The sequence below is a fragment of the Balaenoptera acutorostrata genome, chromosome 2 (assembly GCF_949987535.1).
Source record: "Balaenoptera acutorostrata chromosome 2, mBalAcu1.1, whole genome shotgun sequence".
Classification (NCBI taxonomy): Eukaryota; Metazoa; Chordata; class Mammalia; order Artiodactyla; family Balaenopteridae; genus Balaenoptera; species Balaenoptera acutorostrata.
Window position 1 is genome coordinate 120505639 of NC_080065.1, and position 22515 is coordinate 120528153.

The following is a 22515-nucleotide window of genomic DNA, read 5'->3' on the forward strand; positions in this document are numbered from 1 at the left end:
AAAGAAGCCAGCTGGTATTGGATAGGAATTGTATTTAATAGGTAAATTTGGGGAATATTGGCATCTTAACAATAATAAGTCTTCCCATCCAAAAACATGGTATGTCTCTTCTTTAATTTTTTCAACAATATTTTGCAGTTTTCAGAATGTAAGTTTTGCATTTCTTTTGTTAAATTTATTCCTAAATATTTTTTTCCATTATATTGTAAATAGAATTATTTTTAAAATTTCTTTCTCCTATAAATATAATTAATTCTTTGTATACTGATCTTGTATCCAGCAACCTTGTTGAACTTGCTTGTTAATTCTAATAGTTTTTTAGTATTTATGTTTTAAAGGGCCCATTTGTTGTATCCCATTCATTCAAGATTGATGGACCTCAGAAATGATTATTTCTGCAGATATTGGCTCTAAATTAAGGGGAATGTACATCCTAAAAGTGCTTTTAAGACTTTTTCTATTTGGCAGGACAGAAGCTATTTTATATGTACCTAACTTTGCATAAAGAGCTTGGACATAGAAACCAACCTATGCCCTCTTTCTAGAGTGCTTAATTTACTAAATCTTTGTGGTTAATTTGCTTAGGTTTCTCTCTCTTTTAATGATAAATTACATTAAATTCATATTACATGAAATAATATGCTCTTGGTAAAGCTACAAAAAAAAAAAGGTACAGTACAAAAAGATATAAAATGAGAAATTAAACTTAAGCCAGTAGAGTCTACCTCAGAGTTTCTCATATGCCCTTGAAAAAGTTTTTCCATGCATATATAAGCATGGGAATATATTGTTGCCTTCAAATAAAAGCAGCGAGGATCACATCTGGCTTCTTTTTCTGTACATACTTTGTTTTCGTATGTACAGAACTACATCCTCCTTTTTTTCCTGATTACTGTTGTAAAGTTGGTTTTTATTTCACAAGCAAAATATATACCTGTTATTGTAAAAAATGAAAACATTATTGATAAAGCTAAAGTCCTCTTGCATAAGCTTGTGTGTGTTATTTCACTTTCACTCCGTCCTTATGTAGTCACTATAACCACATTGCGGTAATGCTAAGTTTTTCTATACATTTACATACATATGTACCTCTCCATGGAAAATATATAGTACAGTGTAGTAGCATAAATAACATTGTACATGTTTTCAGCAAGTCTTGAAGATCTAATAATATTAGTTTATGTAGATCTGTCTCATGCTTTTTAACTTCTACCCAGTATTCAGTAGAATGTAAACATCACAATTTAGTTATTTTCCTACTGGTTGTCATTGAAGATATTTCTGATTTTTTTTGTTACGCTTAATTTTTTTTTGCACATATAAATTTGGCACTTAATTGTATCTATAGAATAAATTTTTTTTTTTTTGAGTTGTCAGTGTGAGCAAATACCAGTTGTGAGATTTGTTAGTAGAAACACTGTTATGAGGATATTTTACAAGGATATTCTAGGATAAATTCTTAGTTATGGAACTACTGGAGTCGAAATAAGTACCCATTTAGAATTTTGGTAGATATTGCCAAATTATTATCGAAAAAAGTTTTTTGAAAATTTGAATTCATTTAAGAAGATATCCTTTATTCCTTCCCCACTCTCACTAACTACTTATATGATTCTCCTTCCAGTTACAATGTGTGGGTTGTTTTTCTCCACACTACCAAGCAGTTAACTCAGTTCTGACATCGTCTATGTAGAGCTAGCATCAGATCTCACAGGTTATGGGTTCAGTCTCACAAGACCGTCTCCCATCCTTCCCCCCCCCCCCCCATTTCAGAAGCCAGTTGCAAGTCCAGTTTGTTAACCTGTGCTTCTGACCAACTGGCTATAGATTGGATGTTCCAACGAATCCCTCCTTTGGTTGAAATTATTGGCTAGAGTGGCTTATAGAACTCAGAGAAACATTTTAATTACTAGATTACTGGTTTATTTTAAAAGGATATAACTCAAGAACAGCAAAATAGAAAAGATGCATAGAGCAAGATATAGGGAAAGGGAAAGGGAAAGGGAAAGGGCATGGAGCTTCTGGAGATTCCTTGCTCTCTTTGAGAGCTTCACTCTCCCCAAATCTCCATGTATTCACAATCCCAGAGCTCTCTAAAGGACCCCATCCTTTTGGGTTTTTATGGAGGCTTTATTACATAGTCATGACTGATAAATCACTGACATTTGGTGATTGATTCAACCTCTAGCGCCTCTCCCTCCCTGGAGGAAGTGGTGGGGGGGTTGAACTGGAAGATCTAACCCTCTTATCATATGGTTGAATCCTCTGACAACCAGCCCCCATCCTTAGGTTACCTAAGTGCTTTCCAAAAGCCACTTTGTTAACATAGCAAAAGATACCTTTATCACTCTCAGCGCTTAGGGAATTCCAAGGGTTTTAGGAGCTCTGTGCCAGAAACTGGTGAAGACCAAGTATATATTTCTTATAAACCACAATATCACATCTAAACTTTTTAATTTACTCTGTGCTATTCTGATAAGTGACAAGGATAAAATGTAAATATCTATATGTAGGTATATATAAATCATTTTGATATATTTTTCTTTTCTAGGTCTTTCCATTCATACTTTCCATGGGAACTTCTTTGTTCGGTCTACAGACTTACTGTCTTTACCCAATGTAAACCCAGATGCTGGCTATGCAGTACAGATGTCGGTGGAAGAGAGTCTTACTGACACTCAGTTGGTTTCCTTTCAGTCAGCACTCTTGTATACATCTAGCAAAGGTAAGTTTTTTTGTTTGTTTTACTGTGGCAAAAACACATAACATGAGATCTATCCTCTTAACAAAATTTAAGTCTAAAATACCGTATTGTTAACTATAAGCACAATGATATAGCAAAGGTAAGATTTTTGATTTGGCCATGTAGTCTATGGCTTGTGATAAACTCCTTGAGAATCTAGTTAGTGTCTGAAATATGTTCTGGTAATACAACAGTCAATAAAACTGAATTAAAAACCTTTTTCTCATAGTGCTTATTCTAGTAGGGGAGACAAACAATAAAGAGGATACATAAGTAAAATAGTAGTATGTTACATAGTAATATCAGTTAAGGAGAAACAGAAAGCAGGTGAAGGGTTTAAGAAGTGCTGAGGGGATGGTTTTTTAAGATAGGGTTGCCAGGAAAGGTCTCACAGAGGGTGACGTTTGAGTTAAGTTTTGAAGGAGCTCAAATGGAAGATAAACACTTTTTAAGGGTATAATTTGTTTAGTACTAATTAATTTATAATGTGTTTTGTCCTAAAGATGATGTGAAGGCTGGTTAAATTTATTTTTATTATTTTAAAGATTCACAGCTCTCACCCTATTCTGTTTTGTCTCCTTAAAAAAGGTTTTGGAAGTATTTCTGTGCTATGTCTACTGACCTTCACAGCCCCACCAAAATCTATAAAAAGTGTATAATACAGATATTTTAATGAAAACCTTTAGTATGAGAGAAGTCCAGTTTTTGTACTATGATTGTAATACTGCATACCATAAATGTAAAAGTAAGATGGATTTCTCTGTCTCTAGGTATCATTTTTTATTTGACAGAAGAACATCCCAATCCTTTTTCTGCTCATTGATTTTTCTTAACATTTAAAAAAAAAACTAATATATAATTGACCTATGGTAAAATCTACCATTTTAATATATAGTTCCACAAGTTTTGACAAATGTGTGTGTGACCACCACCACAATTTAGGTATCACAATCTGTTCTATTACCCCTCAAATCTCCTCGTGTTTTTGTAGTCATTTCTCTCCCATCCCCAGCCCCTAGCAACCATTGATCTGTTTTCTGACCCTGTAGTTTTGCCTTTGTAAGACTGTCTTGTGAATAGAATTATATAGTAGGTAGCCTTTTGTATCTGGCTCTTTCACTTAGCATAGTGCATTTGAGATTCATCCATATTGTTTCATCCAGCAGTAGTTGTTATTTTTTATTCCTAAGTAGTATTCCATTGTACCCAGTTTGTTTAATCACTTTCCAGTTGAGGTACATTTGGGTTGTTTCCAGTTTTTGGCAGTTTCAAATATAGCCCCTATAAACATTTGCATGTGGATTTTTGTGTGAGCATAAATTGTGATTTCACTTCGGTTAATACTTTTTTAGTGTTTTCGACGGATGGCTAGGTTGTATGGTGAGCTTATGTTTAACTTTTTAGGAAGTTGCCAGACTGTTTCCTAAGTGGCTGTACCATTTTGCATTCTCACCAGCAGTGTATGAGAGTTCCAGCTGCTCTGCATCCTCACCGGCATTTGCTGTTATCAGTGTTTAGTTTTTGTTTGTTGTGTTTGGTTTGAGGTTTTCTGTTTGTTTTGTTTGTCTGTTTTGCCATTTTACTAAAGTATAATGATATCACTTTTATTGCATGTTTCCCAAATAACTAACATTGGATATCTTTTTATATATTTACTATTTGAAATTTAGTTTATTTCTAATGTTTTGTTTTTATGGAAAATGTGATTATAATATCTATCCACGTGCACAAATCTTTGTCATTTCTGAAAATTTCCCTAAGATGGATTTCTAGGATTGGAAATAAAAAGTATAGAGATCAACTGTTTAGAAAAATCTTGGTATTGCCAGATTGCTTTTCAGAAATATTTTACCAATTTGTAGTCCCATCCAGTGCCCTTTTCATTTCAGCCTCTGATTTTGTGTGCGTGTATCTGTGTGTGTCTGTATCTATGTGTGTAATAGTTGTTGTTGCCAATATGATAGGCTGAATATTGTATCTTATTTCTTTTAGTTATGAATGTTTTTATCTAGACTAGAAGCACTAAACAATGTTACCCTTTTTTGTAGATATCACTTCTTCTCTTTAAAAATAATTGGTATGAGCTCCTCCTAGATACAATTTCGTTAGTCTTCATGTGTCCCTGCAGGTTGTAGTGTAGATATCCTCTCTAGTTTTTTTACTTGTTCTTTGTCTTTGTTGTTCAAGGTCTTGCTCATTAGAAATTTTTTAAAGATTGACATGATATTTGATATTTTATGGCTCTCAAAAGATTTTCATTTTTGTTTCTTGTATTTATTGATTTTTATTGTTGTGGGTAATTACCAAAGAGGAAGTATTGTGACTTTTAGTTGATTTCTTTCTCTTTTTTTTTTTTAATGAAAGCTTTGTTTGTTTGTCTGTTTGTTTATAATTTGGCTGTGCTGAGCGGCTTTAGTCTATTTCTTTTAAATTTTTTTCCTGTGATTAAAAAGAAACATAAAATTTCTCTGGACTTAAAATACCAAAACAAACTCTAGAACACATCTTGGAGTAGTGTTGTTTTACAGTATGTATATTTTCCCAAAATTGTTTTTGCGAAAAAGGATAAAGTAACCAAAAAATTCAGAAAAGAAATTTTTAAGAAGCTAGCATGTTACCATCATTTGGATATGATCCCTGTGGTCTTTTCAGTAATACCTTGAAGAAAAATAATTTTGTAGTAAAAAAAAATAAAAGAAATAATGCTTTAGAGTTTTCACGAATTAAAGTTTTGATACTGTCCCTGCTTACTATATATAACCCTGTTTGGTTCCAAATTGAAAAGAACTGATTTTTCCGAGTAACTTTAATACAAACTTTTTTTATAGTGCTGTCCCTCACTATCATTTGTGTGTTTTGTCCAAAGGTGAAAGAAGAATTCGTGTTCATACTTTGTGTTTGCCAGTAGTTTCAACTCTGAATGAAGTCTTTCTTGGAGCTGATGTTCAAGCAATTTCAGGGTTATTGGCCAATATGGGTAAGAATTGTTATCACCTATTGCAAATATATTGCAAGTAGTAACATTTGAAATATCCACATAGTTTTGTTTTCCTTTAAATAATTAACTTTACGATTTCAATATTTTGGATCCGGTGTATGCCTGCTAAGTAAATGGATCTGCTGCAGATAACCTGATCCTTTTTTTTTTTTTTTTTTTTAATTTAAACAGCTTTATTGAAATGTAGTTTCAGTTTATTGAGATACAAGTGATACAACAATCACTTAACCCATTTAAGTATACAAGTCCATTGTTTTGAGTATATATATACAGATTTGTGTGGCCATCACCTCAATCCAGTTTTAGAACATTTCTGTCACCCCCGAAAGAACCTCATGTCCATTAACACTTACTGCTCACTCCCTTCTTCTTCCCTCACTGGCCTTAGGCAACCACTAAACTGTTTTCTGCCTCACAATCTGCCTGCTGTGGACTTAAATAACCATGTTTTCCTTAATGTCTTCCATCTCAGATAGAGTTGCTTTCTTGGATTTTTTTTTTTTTTTTGGATCCTTTTTTCAAATACATAGAGCTTAACATCATTTTGTTTCTTGCTCCCTTTCTCCTTCAGGGATGACTACCAGTGGGTCCATTTACTTCAGACTCAAATCTGCCTATAATAGGAATAATTACCTATTTTCTTGAATTTCCTATTGGGAAAATTTTTCTTTAATGGAACATGGTAAAGATTCTAACCTCACTTTAGTCTCATGTGTTGTCAAAAGTTAAAAATTGTGACCTAAGAAATTTGAGGGTCATTGCCTTTATATTTTGTTGAACTGGTATGTTTTGGTAACAGTGTGATTATTATTATTTTCAGTAACAACTATATATCAGGCAGTATTTGTGGATTTTAAAAAAATCTTCACAACAAATATTAGTTCTGTTATTAAATTTGGTTGATCCCAATAGGCACTTTTTTTTCACATTTTGTCAAAATCTTTAAAATCAGGGTGTCTTCAGTTGATAGAGTCTTAGAGTTACTGTTGATCAGGTAACAGTAGTCTTCATTCTTTCTTGCTTGTGTACAAATTTGGTCATAGCAATTAATAACATCACTTCATTGAGTGTATTTTTTTTTAATTATTTATTTATTTATTTATCTATGGCTGTGTTAGGTCTTCGTTTCCGTGCGAGGGCTTTCTCCAGTTGCAGCAAGTGGGGGCCACTCTTCATCGCGGTGCGCGGGCCTCTCACTATTGCGGCCTCTCTTGTTGCGGAGCACAGGCTCCAGACGCGCAGGCTCAGTAATTGTGGCTCACGGGCCCAGCCGCTCCGCGGCATGTGGGATCCTCCCAGACCAGGGCTCGAACCCTTGTCCCCTGCATTGGCAGGCAGGTTCTCAACCACTGCGCCACCAGGGAAGCCCCCATTGAGTGTATTTTTGATAGCACATGAATTGAGTGTCGTAGTAGTTTGAGAAGTCTTCAAAACAATTATAGTGTTTTTAGTATTGAAGAAATTTTTTGAGTATAAAGAAAAGCATAAAATAGTGGCATGACAGATGATGAAGATCATCTAAATAGCCAAGAGTTCTTTCAATAATTATGAAATTAAAATTCTCTGTGTTAAGAAAGCATGTGTGTTTAATTGCAGAGTTTTTTCTTTCTCAATGATACATAAAATAAAATGGTGGGTTACAATTAATAACATCTTAGATTTGGCGAAATACAGTTTTCCCATTTTACAGGTAAGGATATTGAGGCTCATGAAGGTTAAATTACTTGCCAAATATTCATACTGCTAGGAAATAGCAGAACAACATTTCAACACAGGTTGGTTTGATTTTCCAAAGTGTGTGCTTTTAACTGCTATGTTTGGTTCCTTGTGTATGTAATAACTTGAGAGAGAATTTGTATAATTAAAAAAAACTTTTCTTTCCTTAACAGTGGGGTAGCTAAACTTCTATCTTTTTTCTCTTTTGTCCCTACCTCAACCTCTGTTAGCTGTTGACAGGTCTGTGACTGCCAGTCTGAGTGATGCTCGGGACGCCCTAGTGAATGCTGTCATAGACTCTCTTTCAGCTTATCGTTCTTCAGTCCTAAGTAACCAGCAGCATGGACTTATGGTTCCTTTTTCTTTGCGGCTTTTCCCACTGTTTGTGTTGGCTCTCCTTAAACAGGTAAAAGAATCAGAATCAGAAACTAACACAGTGAAAATGTCAACAGCCAAAGTTTTTGTCCTGTGAACCACTAAACATTGTATATATAACTTTACATCAGTTAAGTTTTCTGAGGACAGGGACCTTAACTCCTATTGTATCTTAAAGGATTTGTAATCAAAAAAATTTACAAAATACTGATTTAAAGTATGTGCTTTCTTTGTAAGAGATGCTCACTGATGAAGTATTCACTGATGTTATCAAAGATGCAAATGATCAGTTTTCCAGTTTTTCAAAACAGGAACTGTATATTTTACTGCTAGAGCAACAAGTCACACACAAGACTCTTCTTATGATGCTTTCCTGCTCCCTACAATATTTCAGCCATATTTCATTTCTTGTTTTTTGTAATGCAATTACTATTTATTTATTTAGGCTGCGTTGGGTCTTCGTTGCTGCGCACAGGCTTTCTCTAGTTGCAGCGAGCAGGGGCTACTCTTCATTGTGGTGCATGGGCTTCTCGTTGCAGTGGCTTCTCTTGTTGAGCACAGGCTCTGGGCGCACGGGCTCAGTAGTTGTGGCACACAGGCTTAGTTGCTCTGCAGCATGTGGGATCTTCCTGGACCAGGGCTCAAACCTGTGTCCCCTGCATTGGCCGGCGGGTTCTTTAACCACTGCGCCACCAGGGAAGTCCCACATTTCATTCCTTAATCTTACAGATGCCTTCTCATACATGTGTACCTATTTCCATGATCTGCATTATGCTTTCCTATCCTTGTCTTTGAGCTCAAATGTCGTCTCTCTGGCAGTTGCCTTTCCTTCTGTGACCTGGTAGCTCTTTGTGCATATATTTATTTATAGAGGACTTTTAAAAAAAATATTTATTATTTATTTTTTAATTTTTTATATTATTATTTATTTGTCTCCCCTGCCTACCTTCTGCCCATACCCCTGGCTCCTGAAAAAAGAAAAAAAGGAAGCTCTAGCCTGGTGGAGGAGGCTTATTTTTCCAATGTCCAAAATATAATGTCCTTAGAAAACAAACATGGTTACCAAAGGGGATAGCGGGGATTGCGGGGGAGATAATTAGGAGTTTGGGATTAACATACACACTACTATATATAAGATAGGTAAATAACAAGGACCTACCGTATAGCACAGGGAACTATACTTAATATCTTACAATAACCTATACGGGGCTTCCCTGGTGGCGCAGTGGTTAAGAATCTGCCTGCCAATGCAGGGGACACGGGTTCCAGCCCTGGTTCAGGAAGATCCCACATGCCGCAGAGCAACTAAGCCCGTGTGCCACAACTACTGAGCCTGCGTGCCTAGAGCCCGTGCTCCACAACAAGAGAAGCCACCGCAATGAGAAGCCCGTGCACCACAACGAAGAGTAGCCCCCGCTCGCCGCAACTAGAGAAAGCCTGCGCACAGCAATGAAGACCCAATGCAGCCAAAAATAAATAAATAAAATAAATTTATATATATAAAAAAGTAACCTATACTGGAAAAGAATCTGAAAAAGAGGAAACTGAATCACTTTGCTGCACACTTGAAACTAACACATTGTAAATTAACTGTACTTCAGTTAATAAAAAAATGTCTAAACTTGTAGACTTAGTATAACTTTCCCTTATAAAAGTTTATTAAAAAGCTCATGTTAACAGATCACCTGGGGAACCATCCCAGATTCCAGGATGAATTAAGGACTGCTCTTGTCAATTTGTATACTTTCTGAACTCCAGCATTGGCCTGTCAGGTGTATGTTGTCTCTTCCAGGCAAGAAGGGCAACCTGTTACACATTGATAGAAATAGCTTTTGAATCTACTTCTAGTTTCTTTAACTCAAATTATGTATTTCCACTTCTGAATATAATGTAAATGCACAGAGGTTACATAAATACTTAAATTTTAACATTTAAGAATCTGAGCTCTTCCCTCTTCAGGTCTTTCATTAAATGCTGTCCTTCACTGAGGCCTGCCTCCCCTCATCTCCCCATTTAATATGCCGTACTCTCATCCCATCTCACCCTGACATTCTTTATCTCTCTTTCCTCCTTTGTTTTTCTCCATAGCACTTAACACTGAAATACCACATATTTTGCTTGTTTATTATTTACTTCTCCCTTACTAGGATTTTTGTCCACAAGGACAAGGAGTTTTAACTTGTTTGTCTACCACTTTGTCCCTGCATCTAGAACAGTTCTTAGTACATAGTAGGCCCTCAGTAGATATTTTTTGAATGAATAAATGGAACTTCTTTCATTTCCCATAGTACTCTTTCTTTAAGAACCTTTTCTCTTGCTTATTTATAGTCAGTGCATTTGGTTTTTTTAATTTGTTTTATAAAAAATATTTATTTATTTATTTGGCTGCACTGGGTCTTCATCGCGGCATGCAAGATCTTCGTTGAGGCATGCGGGATCCTTAGTTGTGGAATGCAGGATCTAGTTCCCTGACCAGGGATTGAACCCAGGCCCCCTGCATAGGGAGCACAGAGTCTTAGCCACTGGACCACTAGGGAAGTCCCAGTGCATTTGTTTTAAGGCATACTTTCACTGCTGTTATCTCTCTGCCTCTTTCTATTCCTTTCCATCAATAGAAATGGCTAAAACCTTACCTCAGAACTTCATTATTCTTCATGGAGCTAATATTCCAGTTGAAACTCACAATTACTTATTATCTGTATTCTGCTAAGCAGTTGTCTTCAAATTATTAATTTTCCTGATTGATTTGTGAGCTTTGTTACATTATTTAATTTCTCTAACTGTGGGAGAAACAAGGATAGTTAACCACCATTAATCATCACCCAGCTTTTACAGAAACTTAGATCTTTGGTCCTTTATATTTCATACGTGTCTTTATTTTGTCGTCTGCAATATAACTTTATCCTTCTTGCGATGTTATTTAGATTTTTACATCACTATTGCTATATGGTAGATAGAGTGTTTAGATCGATTTCATTGATTAGGAAACAAATGCTGGAGAGATTAAATGACTTTGCCATGGTCAGATAATTAATTTGTCAAGACTTTCAGGTGAGGATATAGCCACAGTTTAATAGATGTGTGTGACTTATTAAGGCATATATATATATATATATATATATATATATATTTTTTTTTTTTTTTTTTTTTTTTTGGCTGCGTTGAGTCTTCGTTGCTGCACGTGGGCTTTCTCTAGTTGTGGTGAGCAGGGGCTACTCTTCGTTGTGGTGCACGTGCTTCTCATGCGGTGGCTTCTCGTTGTGGAGCACAGGCTCTAGGTGTGCGGGCTTCAGTAGTTGTGGCTTGCGGGCTGTAGAGTGCAGGCTCAGTAGCTGTGGGCTTAGTTGCTCTGCGGCATGTGGGATCTTCCCGGACCAGGAATTGAACCCATGTACCCTGCATTGGCAGGCGGATTCTTAACCACTGTGCCACCAGTGAAGTCCCAAGATACATTTTTGAAAGAATAATTAACGGTAAATTTGTTAATTCTGTCTGAAGATATTCTTTTAACAACTGATATTTGCAAAATTTTTTATGTATTTGTTAAATACCTTTTCTTTTTTTTAATGGGGGTGTATTTTTTTGTTATAGAAATCATTTCAGACTGGGACAAATGCATGTCTAGATGAACGCATTTTTGCTATGTGTCAAGTGAAAAATCAGCCTTTGGTTTACCTTATGCTCACAACTCATCCCAGTTTGTATAGAGTTGACAATCTCTCAGATGAGGTAAGATTGATTCATTTTTAGTTGCTTTTACTTGAAGGTTTATAAGCCTAATTATATTGAATCCACTGCAGCAATGAAGAAAGGTGTTTTCTTTTTTAAAGCTTTTCATTTTATTCCTATATAAAGAAATTTTGGTTTGGGGAAGCTCCTGAAAATAGTACCTTTATTTAAGTTATTAAAATAATAAGCTTTACTGTTTATTTAAGACACATCTTTAGAGCAGATCTAAGTAAATGAAGAGATTGTCAGATTGACCAGAGCAACCTATGATTTATTTATTTAAGCAAATTGATCTGAAAGGAGTATCCCTAGAGTAAAATTACTCTTAATTTAAATACCTCAGGTCAATGTTTAGTGTAATGGTGTTCCTGAATTAAAGAGAAAATATTTATCTAAGTTGTAAAATTATTTTCCCTTGATAGGAAATTAACCTGAGTTAAAGCTACAAGCATGAAAATGTTAAATCATAACCTTTCTTCCTACATTGTGATCAAATTAGGATATATATGTTGGAAGTAATATTTTGGTTAAAACCTTTTCGGAGTTTAAAGATTTTAGGATACCTTGCATAATAAAGGAGAAATTGCCTGTGAAATTTGAGGTAACTTTTTAGCAAATGAAAACTGTTGATGACATTATTAGTTTGTATTACAAAAATAATAACTCAAGATTAATCCTGTGTTTGACAAATTCAACTAACTGGACCTATCTTTTTCTCACATTAAAAAAAAAGGCAAATTAACATAAAAATACAAATGCAATATATTAGATGTGTATAATATGGAAACCACTAGAAAGAAGAAAAATAAATCACTCATATACATTCAAAGACAAGCACTACTAGGACTTTCGGTGGTGTATTTATCAGGACTCTCTTTTTTGCAAGTAAGCTTAGGAAGGAAAGGGGACTGATGTGGCACTCAAACACAAACCACACGAAAGGCTAGGGTATAACTAAACTCAGGTCTAGCTCAGATTCATAGACTCTCTAGCATTGCCTCGTTCTTTCAGATTAGCCTTTTCTACAAGACTAGAAAACAGAGCCACTGATAGCTTCCCATCTTTATCACCAGAGAAGGACAAGGCTCTCTTTTCCTAGTTCACATTAATTTCTGAATGGCTGTATTTAAGTTATAGTCTCTCTTGCTGCCCACACACCCTAAGGCCAGAGGTCTTAAGGTGCTGTGATTAATAGTTCCTGGTAGAGCTAAAGCCTTATCAAGGTAGTACCCCTTGACAGGTCAGTATTTTATTTACTTTCTTCTTTAGATAAGGTTAATTAAGTACCAAGTTTTAGTACTTAAATCAACTTTTGGTCAAAAATGAATCGTTATAAATATTTAAAGGTGTGTGTTTGTGTGTGTTTGTTTTATGATGGCAGTACTATACTCAATTATAAATGAAAACCTTCCATTTCTGGCCTTAATAAATATTAAATTGGAGAGAACTATTAAAAACTCATTTGCATTAGACTTACTCTTCCCTCAGGATGTGTACATTGATCTAAGCCATGCAATCATCTGTTATTATTAACTAAATTCCAGACTTTATTTGGATCTCACTAATGTCATTTATCCATTTGGGATACGTGAATATTGATTGCATTGTATTAGTTTTTAAAATAATAATTAAGATCAGAAATTATTTTGGCTTTATTGGGATTCATGGTGACTTTGTTTAGATAAGTGATACTTATTTCTTCCTCTTCTTTTTATTTAAATATGAATAATTGTGATTTACCTAAATAAGTTCCAAAGTCTCAGAGGTAACACTCATTAAAATTTTTGTTTGTTTAATTGTGGCTCCCTATTACCTGTATCTAAAAGCTTTAATCATTTTTTTACTTTATTTATTTATATATTTATTTTTAACATCTTTATTGGAGTATAGTTGCTTTACAATGGTGTGTTAGTTTCTGCTGTATAACAAAGTGAATCAGCTATATGTATACATATATCCCCATATCCCCTCCCTCTTGCATCTCCCTCCCACCCTCCCTATCCCACCCCTCTAGGTGGTCACAAAGCACCGAGCTGATCTCCCTGTGCTATGCGGCTGCTTCCCACTAGCTATCTATTTTACATTTGGTAGTGTATATATGTCCATGCCACTCTCTCACTTCGTGCCAGCTTACCCTTCCCCCTCCCCGTGTCCTCAAGTCCATTCTCTACGTCTGTGTCTTTATTCCTGTCCTGCCCCTAGGTTCTTCAGAACCTTTTTTTTTTTTTTTAGATTCCATATATATGTGTTAGCATATGTATTTGTTTTTCTCTTTCTGACTTACTTCACTCTGTATGACAGACTCTGTGTCCCTCCACCTCACTACAAATAACTCAATTTTGTTTCTTTTTATGGCTGAGTAATTTTCCATTGTATATATGTGCGACATCTTTATCCATTCATCTGTTGATGGACACTTAGGTTGCTTCCATGTCCTGGCTATTGTAAATACTGCTGCAATGAACATTGTGGTACATGATTAAAAGCTTTAATCTTTTGCTTAATTCTTTAGGGCGCTGTCAACATCAATGATCGCACTATACCTCAGCCACCTATTCTTCAGCTTTCAGTGGAGAAGCTGAGCAGGGATGGAGCTTTCCTCATGGATGCAGGCTCTGTGAGTAGTCTTGACTGTGCTGGATTCTTCTCTCTGCATACTATTACCTTCATTCCACTTAATATTTCTCTTCCTTAACAGATTATATGCTATTTAATCTGTATATTTTTGTATTAGCCACTTCTCCCTCCATAGTCTCCTTTCATGCCAAGCATAAAATGTCTCATCATGGTAAATAGTAATCATTACTTCAGTTGAAGGCTGTACAATCTCAGTAAACATACTCATCTTTCTGATCTTTTGAAACATAGTCAGTGGTTAAAGGTAAGTCAACAGCTCACTGTTAAACTACATCTCAAAGTAGTTTTCTTCCCGTCCCTAGGTACTAATGCTTTGGGTTGGAAGAAATTGTGGACAGAATTTTCTCAGTCAAGTTCTAGGAGTTGAAAACTATGCATTAATTCCACCGACTATGGTAAGATTATGTAATTATAGTGATTGTAGTAGGCTTAAAGGCATTTCAAATGTGGCAAAGCATGAACATCCTATTTTGAAATCATAGCTATATTTTAAAGGCATTCTTTAGGTTATTTTGCATCTTTGACTGACTTATTCTTATGTGTGTGTACTATTTTAGGGAGAAAGTAAGGAATTTAGTTAATGGCCAAAAAAGTTTGCTGCTGTTGGCATTAGTGTTAGGGCTCTTTTGTTTCTGTTTTGTGTTTTTGCAAGTGATTTCATTGTTCTTTGGCAGGGTCCTTTTAACCACTGCTTTGGAGTAAGAACTAAGCTAATTTCCACACAAGCGAATGACTTGTGACCAGTGTCAGTTGGATTTATATTGATTATTGGACAATGTAATAGTGGACTCTCTGTCACTAGCTCTGTGACCTTGGTCAAGTCACTAACCTGGACTTGACCAGGTTTGTCAAAGCTGGTCAAGCCTCGTTTGTAAAATAAGAATGCTATTGCTTATGGAGGAGTATTTGAAATAACACGTGAGAAAGCCTGTGTGAAACTATGTACCATTTGGATAGCTGTGAATTTTAAAGTTAGAATTAATTATAACATGGTCTTATTTCACATCACATTTTTCAGTTTCAACTCTCAGTTTGTCACCAGCTTTGGAATATGTTTTATGTCAGCATCTTTTCATATTTATGGGTTTAACTTCATTTATAAAAGTCATTAGGAGATTTATATATTTAAAAGACATATATGTCAGGATTCTATCTAGGATAAGCAGTAGCTTAATGGCTGGTCTGGATGACTAGGCATTTTAGGTAATGAGGAGATAAGAAATGGTTATATTTGTAATAACTGCCTGAATGGATCAGTTAATTCTAGATGTTATAATGTATAGTCTATGGCTACTTCAGTGGAACAGTGGCAGAGTTGAGAATTGCAACAGAGACCAAATGACCTGCAAATGTAAAATATTTATTATCTGTCCCTTTAAGAAGTTTCCAACCCCTTACTAGAAAACTGTGGTATGCAGAATCTCAGGCTCCTCTCCAGACCTCCTAAATCAATGTCTGCAGTTCAGCAAGTTCCCCAGGTGATTCATATACAAGATGAAGTTTGAAAAACACTGTAGATGATTAGAATAAGTTGGATGTTGCTGGTTTTTGTTTTAATAGACAGACCTTCCAGAACTTGATACACCAGAATCTGCCAGAACAATAGCTTTCATCTCTTGGCTTAGAGAACAGAGACCATTTTACCCAATACTTTATGTAATAAGGTAAGTTGAATTTGTCATTTACTGATAGTGAAACAATTTGGCCTTGCAAGGATCTGTTTTGAGTCCTTGTGACTCAAATATGTGTGACCTTTTGCTTAAGCAAACTCTTTATTGATTGATTGATTGATTGATTGATTTGGCCACACCGAGCAGCTTACAGGATGTTAGTTCCCCGACCAGGGTTGGAACCCGGGCCCCGGCAGTGAAAGTGCAAAGTCCTACCCACTGGGCCGCCAGGGAATTCCCGCAAACTGTTTAGAAGAATATAGAAAAAAAATTTTTTTTTAATAAATAGTACTAAGTTATGCTTTATATCCAGTTATTAACAAAATGTGTATCAAAAGCTTTGTGACAAATCCACTATTTATGTTACTATTACATTTTGTCTAACGTATGTAAATATTTGTCTTTTATTCCTAAGGGATGAGAGTCCAATGAAAGCAAACTTCCTTCAAAACATGGTAGAAGACAGAACAGAATCTGCATTATCATATTATGAATTCCTCTTGCATATACAACAGCAAGTGAATAAATGAACAAATGAAGATACTTAGTAATTTCTAAGGAAAGTTACAATAATGCAGAACACCTGAAAATGTGTAATACTTTCCTTTCCTATTAGGTTTGTGGACTAATGTGATGATTATATGTTCTCACTGTGATCTCAACAAACTATAGCAAATAAAGGAACACAGCAAACATGCAACTCTGAAATACTGTATTTTTCAAATCAAAATGTATCTACATATGATTGGATACCTTTTTTCCTTTGCTGCCAATTATGTTTGAGTTGTTATGGATCGAAATAAGACAGTATTACAGAGGCAAAGTACAGTTTGTAAAATAAAGACTTCTGTGTTCCAAATGTATATTTCTAATTTTTTTCTGAATTTTTGGCTGCTACATTTAAAACCTCACAAGACTAAGTGTTGCAGGGAAGTTACAAATCCATTGATAATGATCTTTTTAAAATCAAAAAATTTCTTAAGTAAATAATACGTTAGAAAACTAGAATCCATCCCCCACAATTGTTTTTTTAAGGAAGAAAAAGGATCATTATGTTAACTAAAACTAGAGTAAACTAACTCTAGTCTAGCTTGAGAAGACAAGTGATACAGTCAAGCTTTAAAATCTGTCAGTATTCTCTATACTTGAAGAACAAAGTCACTGATTTGAAGTGAAAACTATATGTGGTTTTCTGATTTGACTGCAGAAGACTTGGTTGGACACACTGTCTTATTCTGCAGTGAAAAGAATCTGAGCTGTCTTCATAAATACGTTGGGACTGGCAATGATAATAAGGAGATGAGAAACTTAGTTATCTTGATCCTTTAAGTGGGTTTTATTTGGTACATTTTTGCTCTGTGATGTATAATAAAAGCATTATATTGGTGAAATGAGTATGAATGAAAAAAATTAAAGGTTTCTTAAATGCTGTCTCAAATGCATCAGTAACATTTTTCAAAGGTGTTTAATAATTAAATTGGAAGCTGCTCATAAGATTTATTCTTGGATATTAAAAATTAAAGCATGAATGCCAGTTTGGTTTAGTGGATATTAAGATTATACAAATCTGATATATGAAAATTACAAAAGAAACTTGATTTCTGAACATGCTCAAGACACTGCTTTTTTTGATTTGGCCAGAGAAATATTATAGTCAAAACTATTCAGTGAATTTTGTTTACAAATAGGTAAATTATACATCTGTATGTTTAAAGTGCCGTGATAGAATATCTTTAAAAGAGTTTGGTCCAGTTTTCACAGATTGATCTTGTCTTATATGAACTTCTTAAAGTAAAAGTTGTTCATGAGTAGTACTTGATGAAAAGATTTTTGTTTCTTTGTTTTAATGGGTTAGAAAAATGTGTTTACAATCTTGATCTCATATGATCACCAATGAAATAGTAACTTTCAGGTTTACATCAATATGAGCTGACTTTAACTGAATTGTTTTGAGGTAGCGAAGAAACAGGTCCCACTAGAGTATATACTACTGCTTGCCAGCAAGATCAAAACAATTGTGTTCTATAAAAATATTATGTCCCTTAAGCAGTGTTAAGGTTTATTTTCAGTATGCAAGTGGTACATTGAACTGGAAATTTTCTTGAAAGCTGCTTCATTTATTAGGAAGCAATTTTCAAATTGTAGCTGGTTAGAATACATTTATATTTTCCCCTCTTCTGAAGAAACTGAAAGTCATTATTATGCACTGATGTTTCTTAAAATAACTAAAATTCTGTTCATAATGTGAATTTTAAATGTTGATATCGTAGGTTCTTTTTTAATAGTAGTTAAGAATCTTCCAGAGGGAAAAGTTTGTGCTCCTAGGGACAATAATCTTCCTTGTGCCTCACTTTTATCCCTAAGTGCGTATGACTCTTGTTATTACAACATGCTTTGTTAGTGTATTACACAAATTTACTTTAAAAAATTATTTTAGATATCGCATAACATGTGCAATCCAGAATAATTTTATAATAGCCAGGTCATAAAAAACATAACTTTAGTAAGGATTCACAATATTTGTTCTCCCAGTAATGAGGGAATGAATGAAACTTTTGGAGATATTGATATTAAGCAGTTATTTTTTGCAATATTGAATGTGTTGTTTAGTTTTGTTTTTTTTTAAATAGGGCACTACCTGCTATCTCATCTTGTATTACTTTTTGATGTAAAGCAACTAATATTTACACTATGCCATATTTTTTTTATTGTAGTTGTAAATTATGAAAGATCCTTGAATTTTCTACAGATCTGCAACTACTAAAATAACTGACAAGGGCAATCTTGTTATTTAAATCTGAGCATGGCAGTTCTACCATAAAAAGTACTCTATTTTTCTAATTTCTAGGATTTTTAAAATAACATTTCTGTAAGTCTGGCACATTAATATTCCCTCAAGCTGTAGCATTTATTTTAGTTTGCATATATTTTATTGTTTTAATTTAATGTAATATATTGAGTCTAATAGACTGTTTTACAATAATTAGAATAAAAGATTTTCTTCTAATCAAAGATGAATAACAGCTATTATCTAGGGGACCACCAAATGTGATTTCAAGATTTCGTTAACTATTACAAATATAATCCTTATATAGAAATTTTAATTTTGTAAAGTAGTGTATAATATTGTAACATTAAATTCTTGTTTTCAAATTCAAAAATGTATTGATCTTCAATGTGCTGTGTTAAACCTTGCTTCTCTGAAACGTTAGAGACAAGATGTCTTCCTTTTTACAGTTTGTAATTTTCACTGTTTTATTCCTGTAAAAAAAAAAAGTCATTTGTAACCCATGCAAATAACCGTTTGAACTGTGCTAACTTATCAATTTGGCTATTCAATAAAGTTAATTGAAAGAGCTTACATACTGTGATTAGTTATTTAAATTGGTATGAATAACTTGACAGTCACTGAGTAGTGCTATGTTTTGCACCCAAATTAAGTAAATGGAAAACTATTGCTGAAGGTTCTTTAAACCTGAGTCAGTGTCTGGGAAGTCATAATCCAAATTCTGGATGCTCACTCTTCAAGAACAGCTAGGTTTAAAATTCTAGATTGAAAGGGTTTTCAATTTCTTTATTCTCAATATGTTTAAGATACTACTCCACTGTCTTGTGGACCCTTTTGTTACTGATAAGATGCCTACTGTAAGTCTAATTGTTGTTTACTTGAAGATAATCTGTTAGCTTTTAAGATTTTTCTTTTATCCTTAATATTCTATAGTTTTAATACTCTGAGTTTACTGTTTACCCTGCTTGCTTTTCAGAGCATGCTTTAATCTGGAGATCCTTGTCTATCTTCAATTCTGGAAAATTCTCAGTTATTTTAAAAATTTTTATTTATTTTTAAAATTTAGGTATAATTGACATATATTTTCTCTTAAAATATTTGCTTCTGTCATTCCCTCTATTCTTTTCTTACCTTCAGAATTCCTTTTTTAAAAAAATATTTATATATTTATTTATTTTAAAATTTATTTTGGCTGCTCGGGTCTTAGTTGTGGCACATGGGCTCTTTGTTGCGGCATGCAGACTTCTTAGTTGTGGCATGCGTGAGGGATCTAGTTCCTTGACCAGAGATGGAACCCGGGCCCCGGGAGTGCATTGGGAGTGCAGAGTCTTACCCACTAGACCACCAGGGAAGTCTCCAGAATTCCTCTTGTGACTAATTCCTCTGTGACTATGTCCAGTTGGAGTTTAATCTCATCTATTGATTTTTATATTTGTATAACTAAATATTTTTGATTAATTTCTGCCTATTTTGTTCAATAATGTATTAAAATTGTTCTATAAAATTCTTTCTGGAGTGAATTCCAATTTTTAATTTGGCTGGCAAAATTTAAATGTGTATTTCTTCATGTTTGTTAGAATTTGGGTTTCTAGGCTTATTTGATAGGGAGGGTTGTTATTTTCATTTTAGCACATCTCTCTCTGTCCAAGCTTTCCCCCTCCCTGTCTATGGGTTTTCTAGTTGCATTTTCCCAAAACTAGGGCTCATTGAGGTGTTTTAGGGCTCCTGTCCAGTGATTTGGGGATATCACCATTCCAGTCACCAACAGTGGGAAGTCTAGTTTTTGCCCTCTCTTCTGCCTCTCTGTTTATTAAGCTGAAGTCCAATAGCAAATGATATTTTGAATATTTTTCAGGGAGGGCAGACCTCAAGCAGCGAGTTTGTCCTGTTCATCCCTTTGTCTCACGTGGAGCACTTTCAGGTCCTCTTACACATAGAATGTGCTACCATTGCCTGCTTCTGGATCTGCAGCCCAACAGGCACCTGACTTTAGCTCCACTGTGCTGTTTCTGATATAATATTTATTTATTTATTTGGCTGCGTCGGGTCTTAGTTGCGGTGCACGGGATGTTCGTTGCGGTGCGTGGGCTCAGTTGTTGTGGCACGTGGGCTTAGTTGCTCCGTGGCATGTGGGATCCTAGTTCCCCGACCAGGGATTGAACCCGCATCCCCTGCATTGGAAGGCGGATTCTTAACCACTGGACCACCAGGGAAGTCCCTCCCTTTATGTTTTTAACTGTTACTGATTGCTATGTGTAGTAGAGAGGTGTCCAAGCATGAACTTACTGTCTATATTTAACCCCAGAATTTGAATTCTACTTTTATTACTTATGACTCAATATGTTCATACATATTTGTCAGTTTGTAGCTACAATTTGTCAATAAAGTATTAATATTAGCCTACCTAAACAATGCTGGGATCAAATAAAAATTATACGTAAAGCTCATTGAAAATGCCAAGATTTGGCACAAAAAAAATTTCTGCAACTATTCAGGTAAATTTAATCGCATGGGGCAAAGTGGTCAATTTTTAAAAATGGAAAAAAAAATAATTTTAAAAAATTTAAAAATTTTTTAAAGGAAAAAAAACGAAACAAAAAAATCACACACACACAAGAAAAAAAGATGGAGGTGGGCTTGCCCTTGTAAAGTCTATAGTGAGGGAGATAAAAATTAAGACAAGAATCGTTAAGTATGCACGTCATTTAGCAAGGAATCATATACCACTGAGAAGCACAAGGAAATCTAATAACTATGGAAACCCCATAGGGAAATGGTTTCCCAGAAATAAGTAAGCATGTAATATGAAATCTTGACACTTTAAATTCTTACCTGACTCTATCAGCCATCATACATCAACACATCTATCTAAAGAATCAAAATATCCATTTGGTTTCTATGTGCTATCTCAAGTGAAAAAAATATTTTGTTTACCCTGGAACTGTTTTTGGTCTTGACTCATCAGGATTTTACCTCATCAAGTTCTGCACATTTATTACTAGTACTTAATTATTTCAATTGTAGAAGTTTTTAAGGCACAGTCTGGGCCTCAGAGATGTAGATCTGTACAGATATGCAGGGAAACCTTTTCTAATGCTTTAAAATTACTAGCTAGGGCATGTCCCTGAGATTTAGCTATCCAATCAAGGGGGAATGTTCAATGTTTATACCTGAGCTCCTTACGTTGTTGAACCCAAAAGATAAGTTGCTGTTTGTTTTTACACTTTTTTTTCAAAATCCTTTTCTGTCTGAGGCAGGGTCAGGTGACCAACAGTTAAAAATAGTATTTTATTACCTTCTACCTAAGCAGGGTTTCACCCACTTGCTGACTTTGAGCAGGCTTCATTGCAGGGGACACACTAGGCTGCCTCACCCCCTGCAGCCTCAGGTATGAACTGGCCATGGTGTCCTCTCAGCAAGGGTTGACAAGGGATTCAATTCCTTCATTCATTTACTCATTCACTTAGTCATTACTGTGCACCAGGGCTGCATTATGACTTTTGTGGGCTGTAGATATTTTGCTTTCGTGGGCTCCTTCCTCTATAAAAGCATATTTAAAATTATATTTTATGACTGTGTTAGTATGAGAATGACTACAATCCAGGCTGGATTCATCATTATACAAAAATTATTACTACACTTTTCTTCTGATTTAAAAAAAAATTCAAATAAATGAACAGACCCGCAAAGAAAACAAACTCATGGTTACCAAAGGGCAAGGGAGGGATAAATTGGGAGTATGGGGTTAACAGATGCACACTTCCATATATAAAACAGATAAACAGCAAGGGTTTACTGTATAGCACAGGGAACTATATTCAATATCTTGTAACAAACTATAATGGAAAAGAATAATTTA

General features: G+C 34.8%; 1 protein-coding gene across 2 annotated transcripts in view; it reads left to right on the forward strand.

Annotated features, from left to right (window-relative positions):
• The window catches only part of SEC24A (SEC24 homolog A, COPII coat complex component), a 62285-nt gene extending 43056 nt beyond the window's left edge, over positions 1-19229 (forward strand). For both annotated transcript variants that reach the window (XM_007172160.3, XM_057540220.1), the window contains 8 exons: positions 2552-2725; positions 5610-5720; positions 7688-7863; positions 11424-11561; positions 14074-14178; positions 14501-14593; positions 15759-15862; positions 16284-19229. In XM_007172160.3, coding sequence (XP_007172222.2) covers positions 2552-2725; positions 5610-5720; positions 7688-7863; positions 11424-11561; positions 14074-14178; positions 14501-14593; positions 15759-15862; positions 16284-16398 — 1016 coding nt within the window. In that variant the 3' untranslated portion in view covers positions 16399-19229. The remainder of the gene's footprint in view (positions 1-2551; positions 2726-5609; positions 5721-7687; positions 7864-11423; positions 11562-14073; positions 14179-14500; positions 14594-15758; positions 15863-16283) is intronic.
• The last annotated feature ends 3286 nt before the right edge of the window (positions 19230-22515 follow it).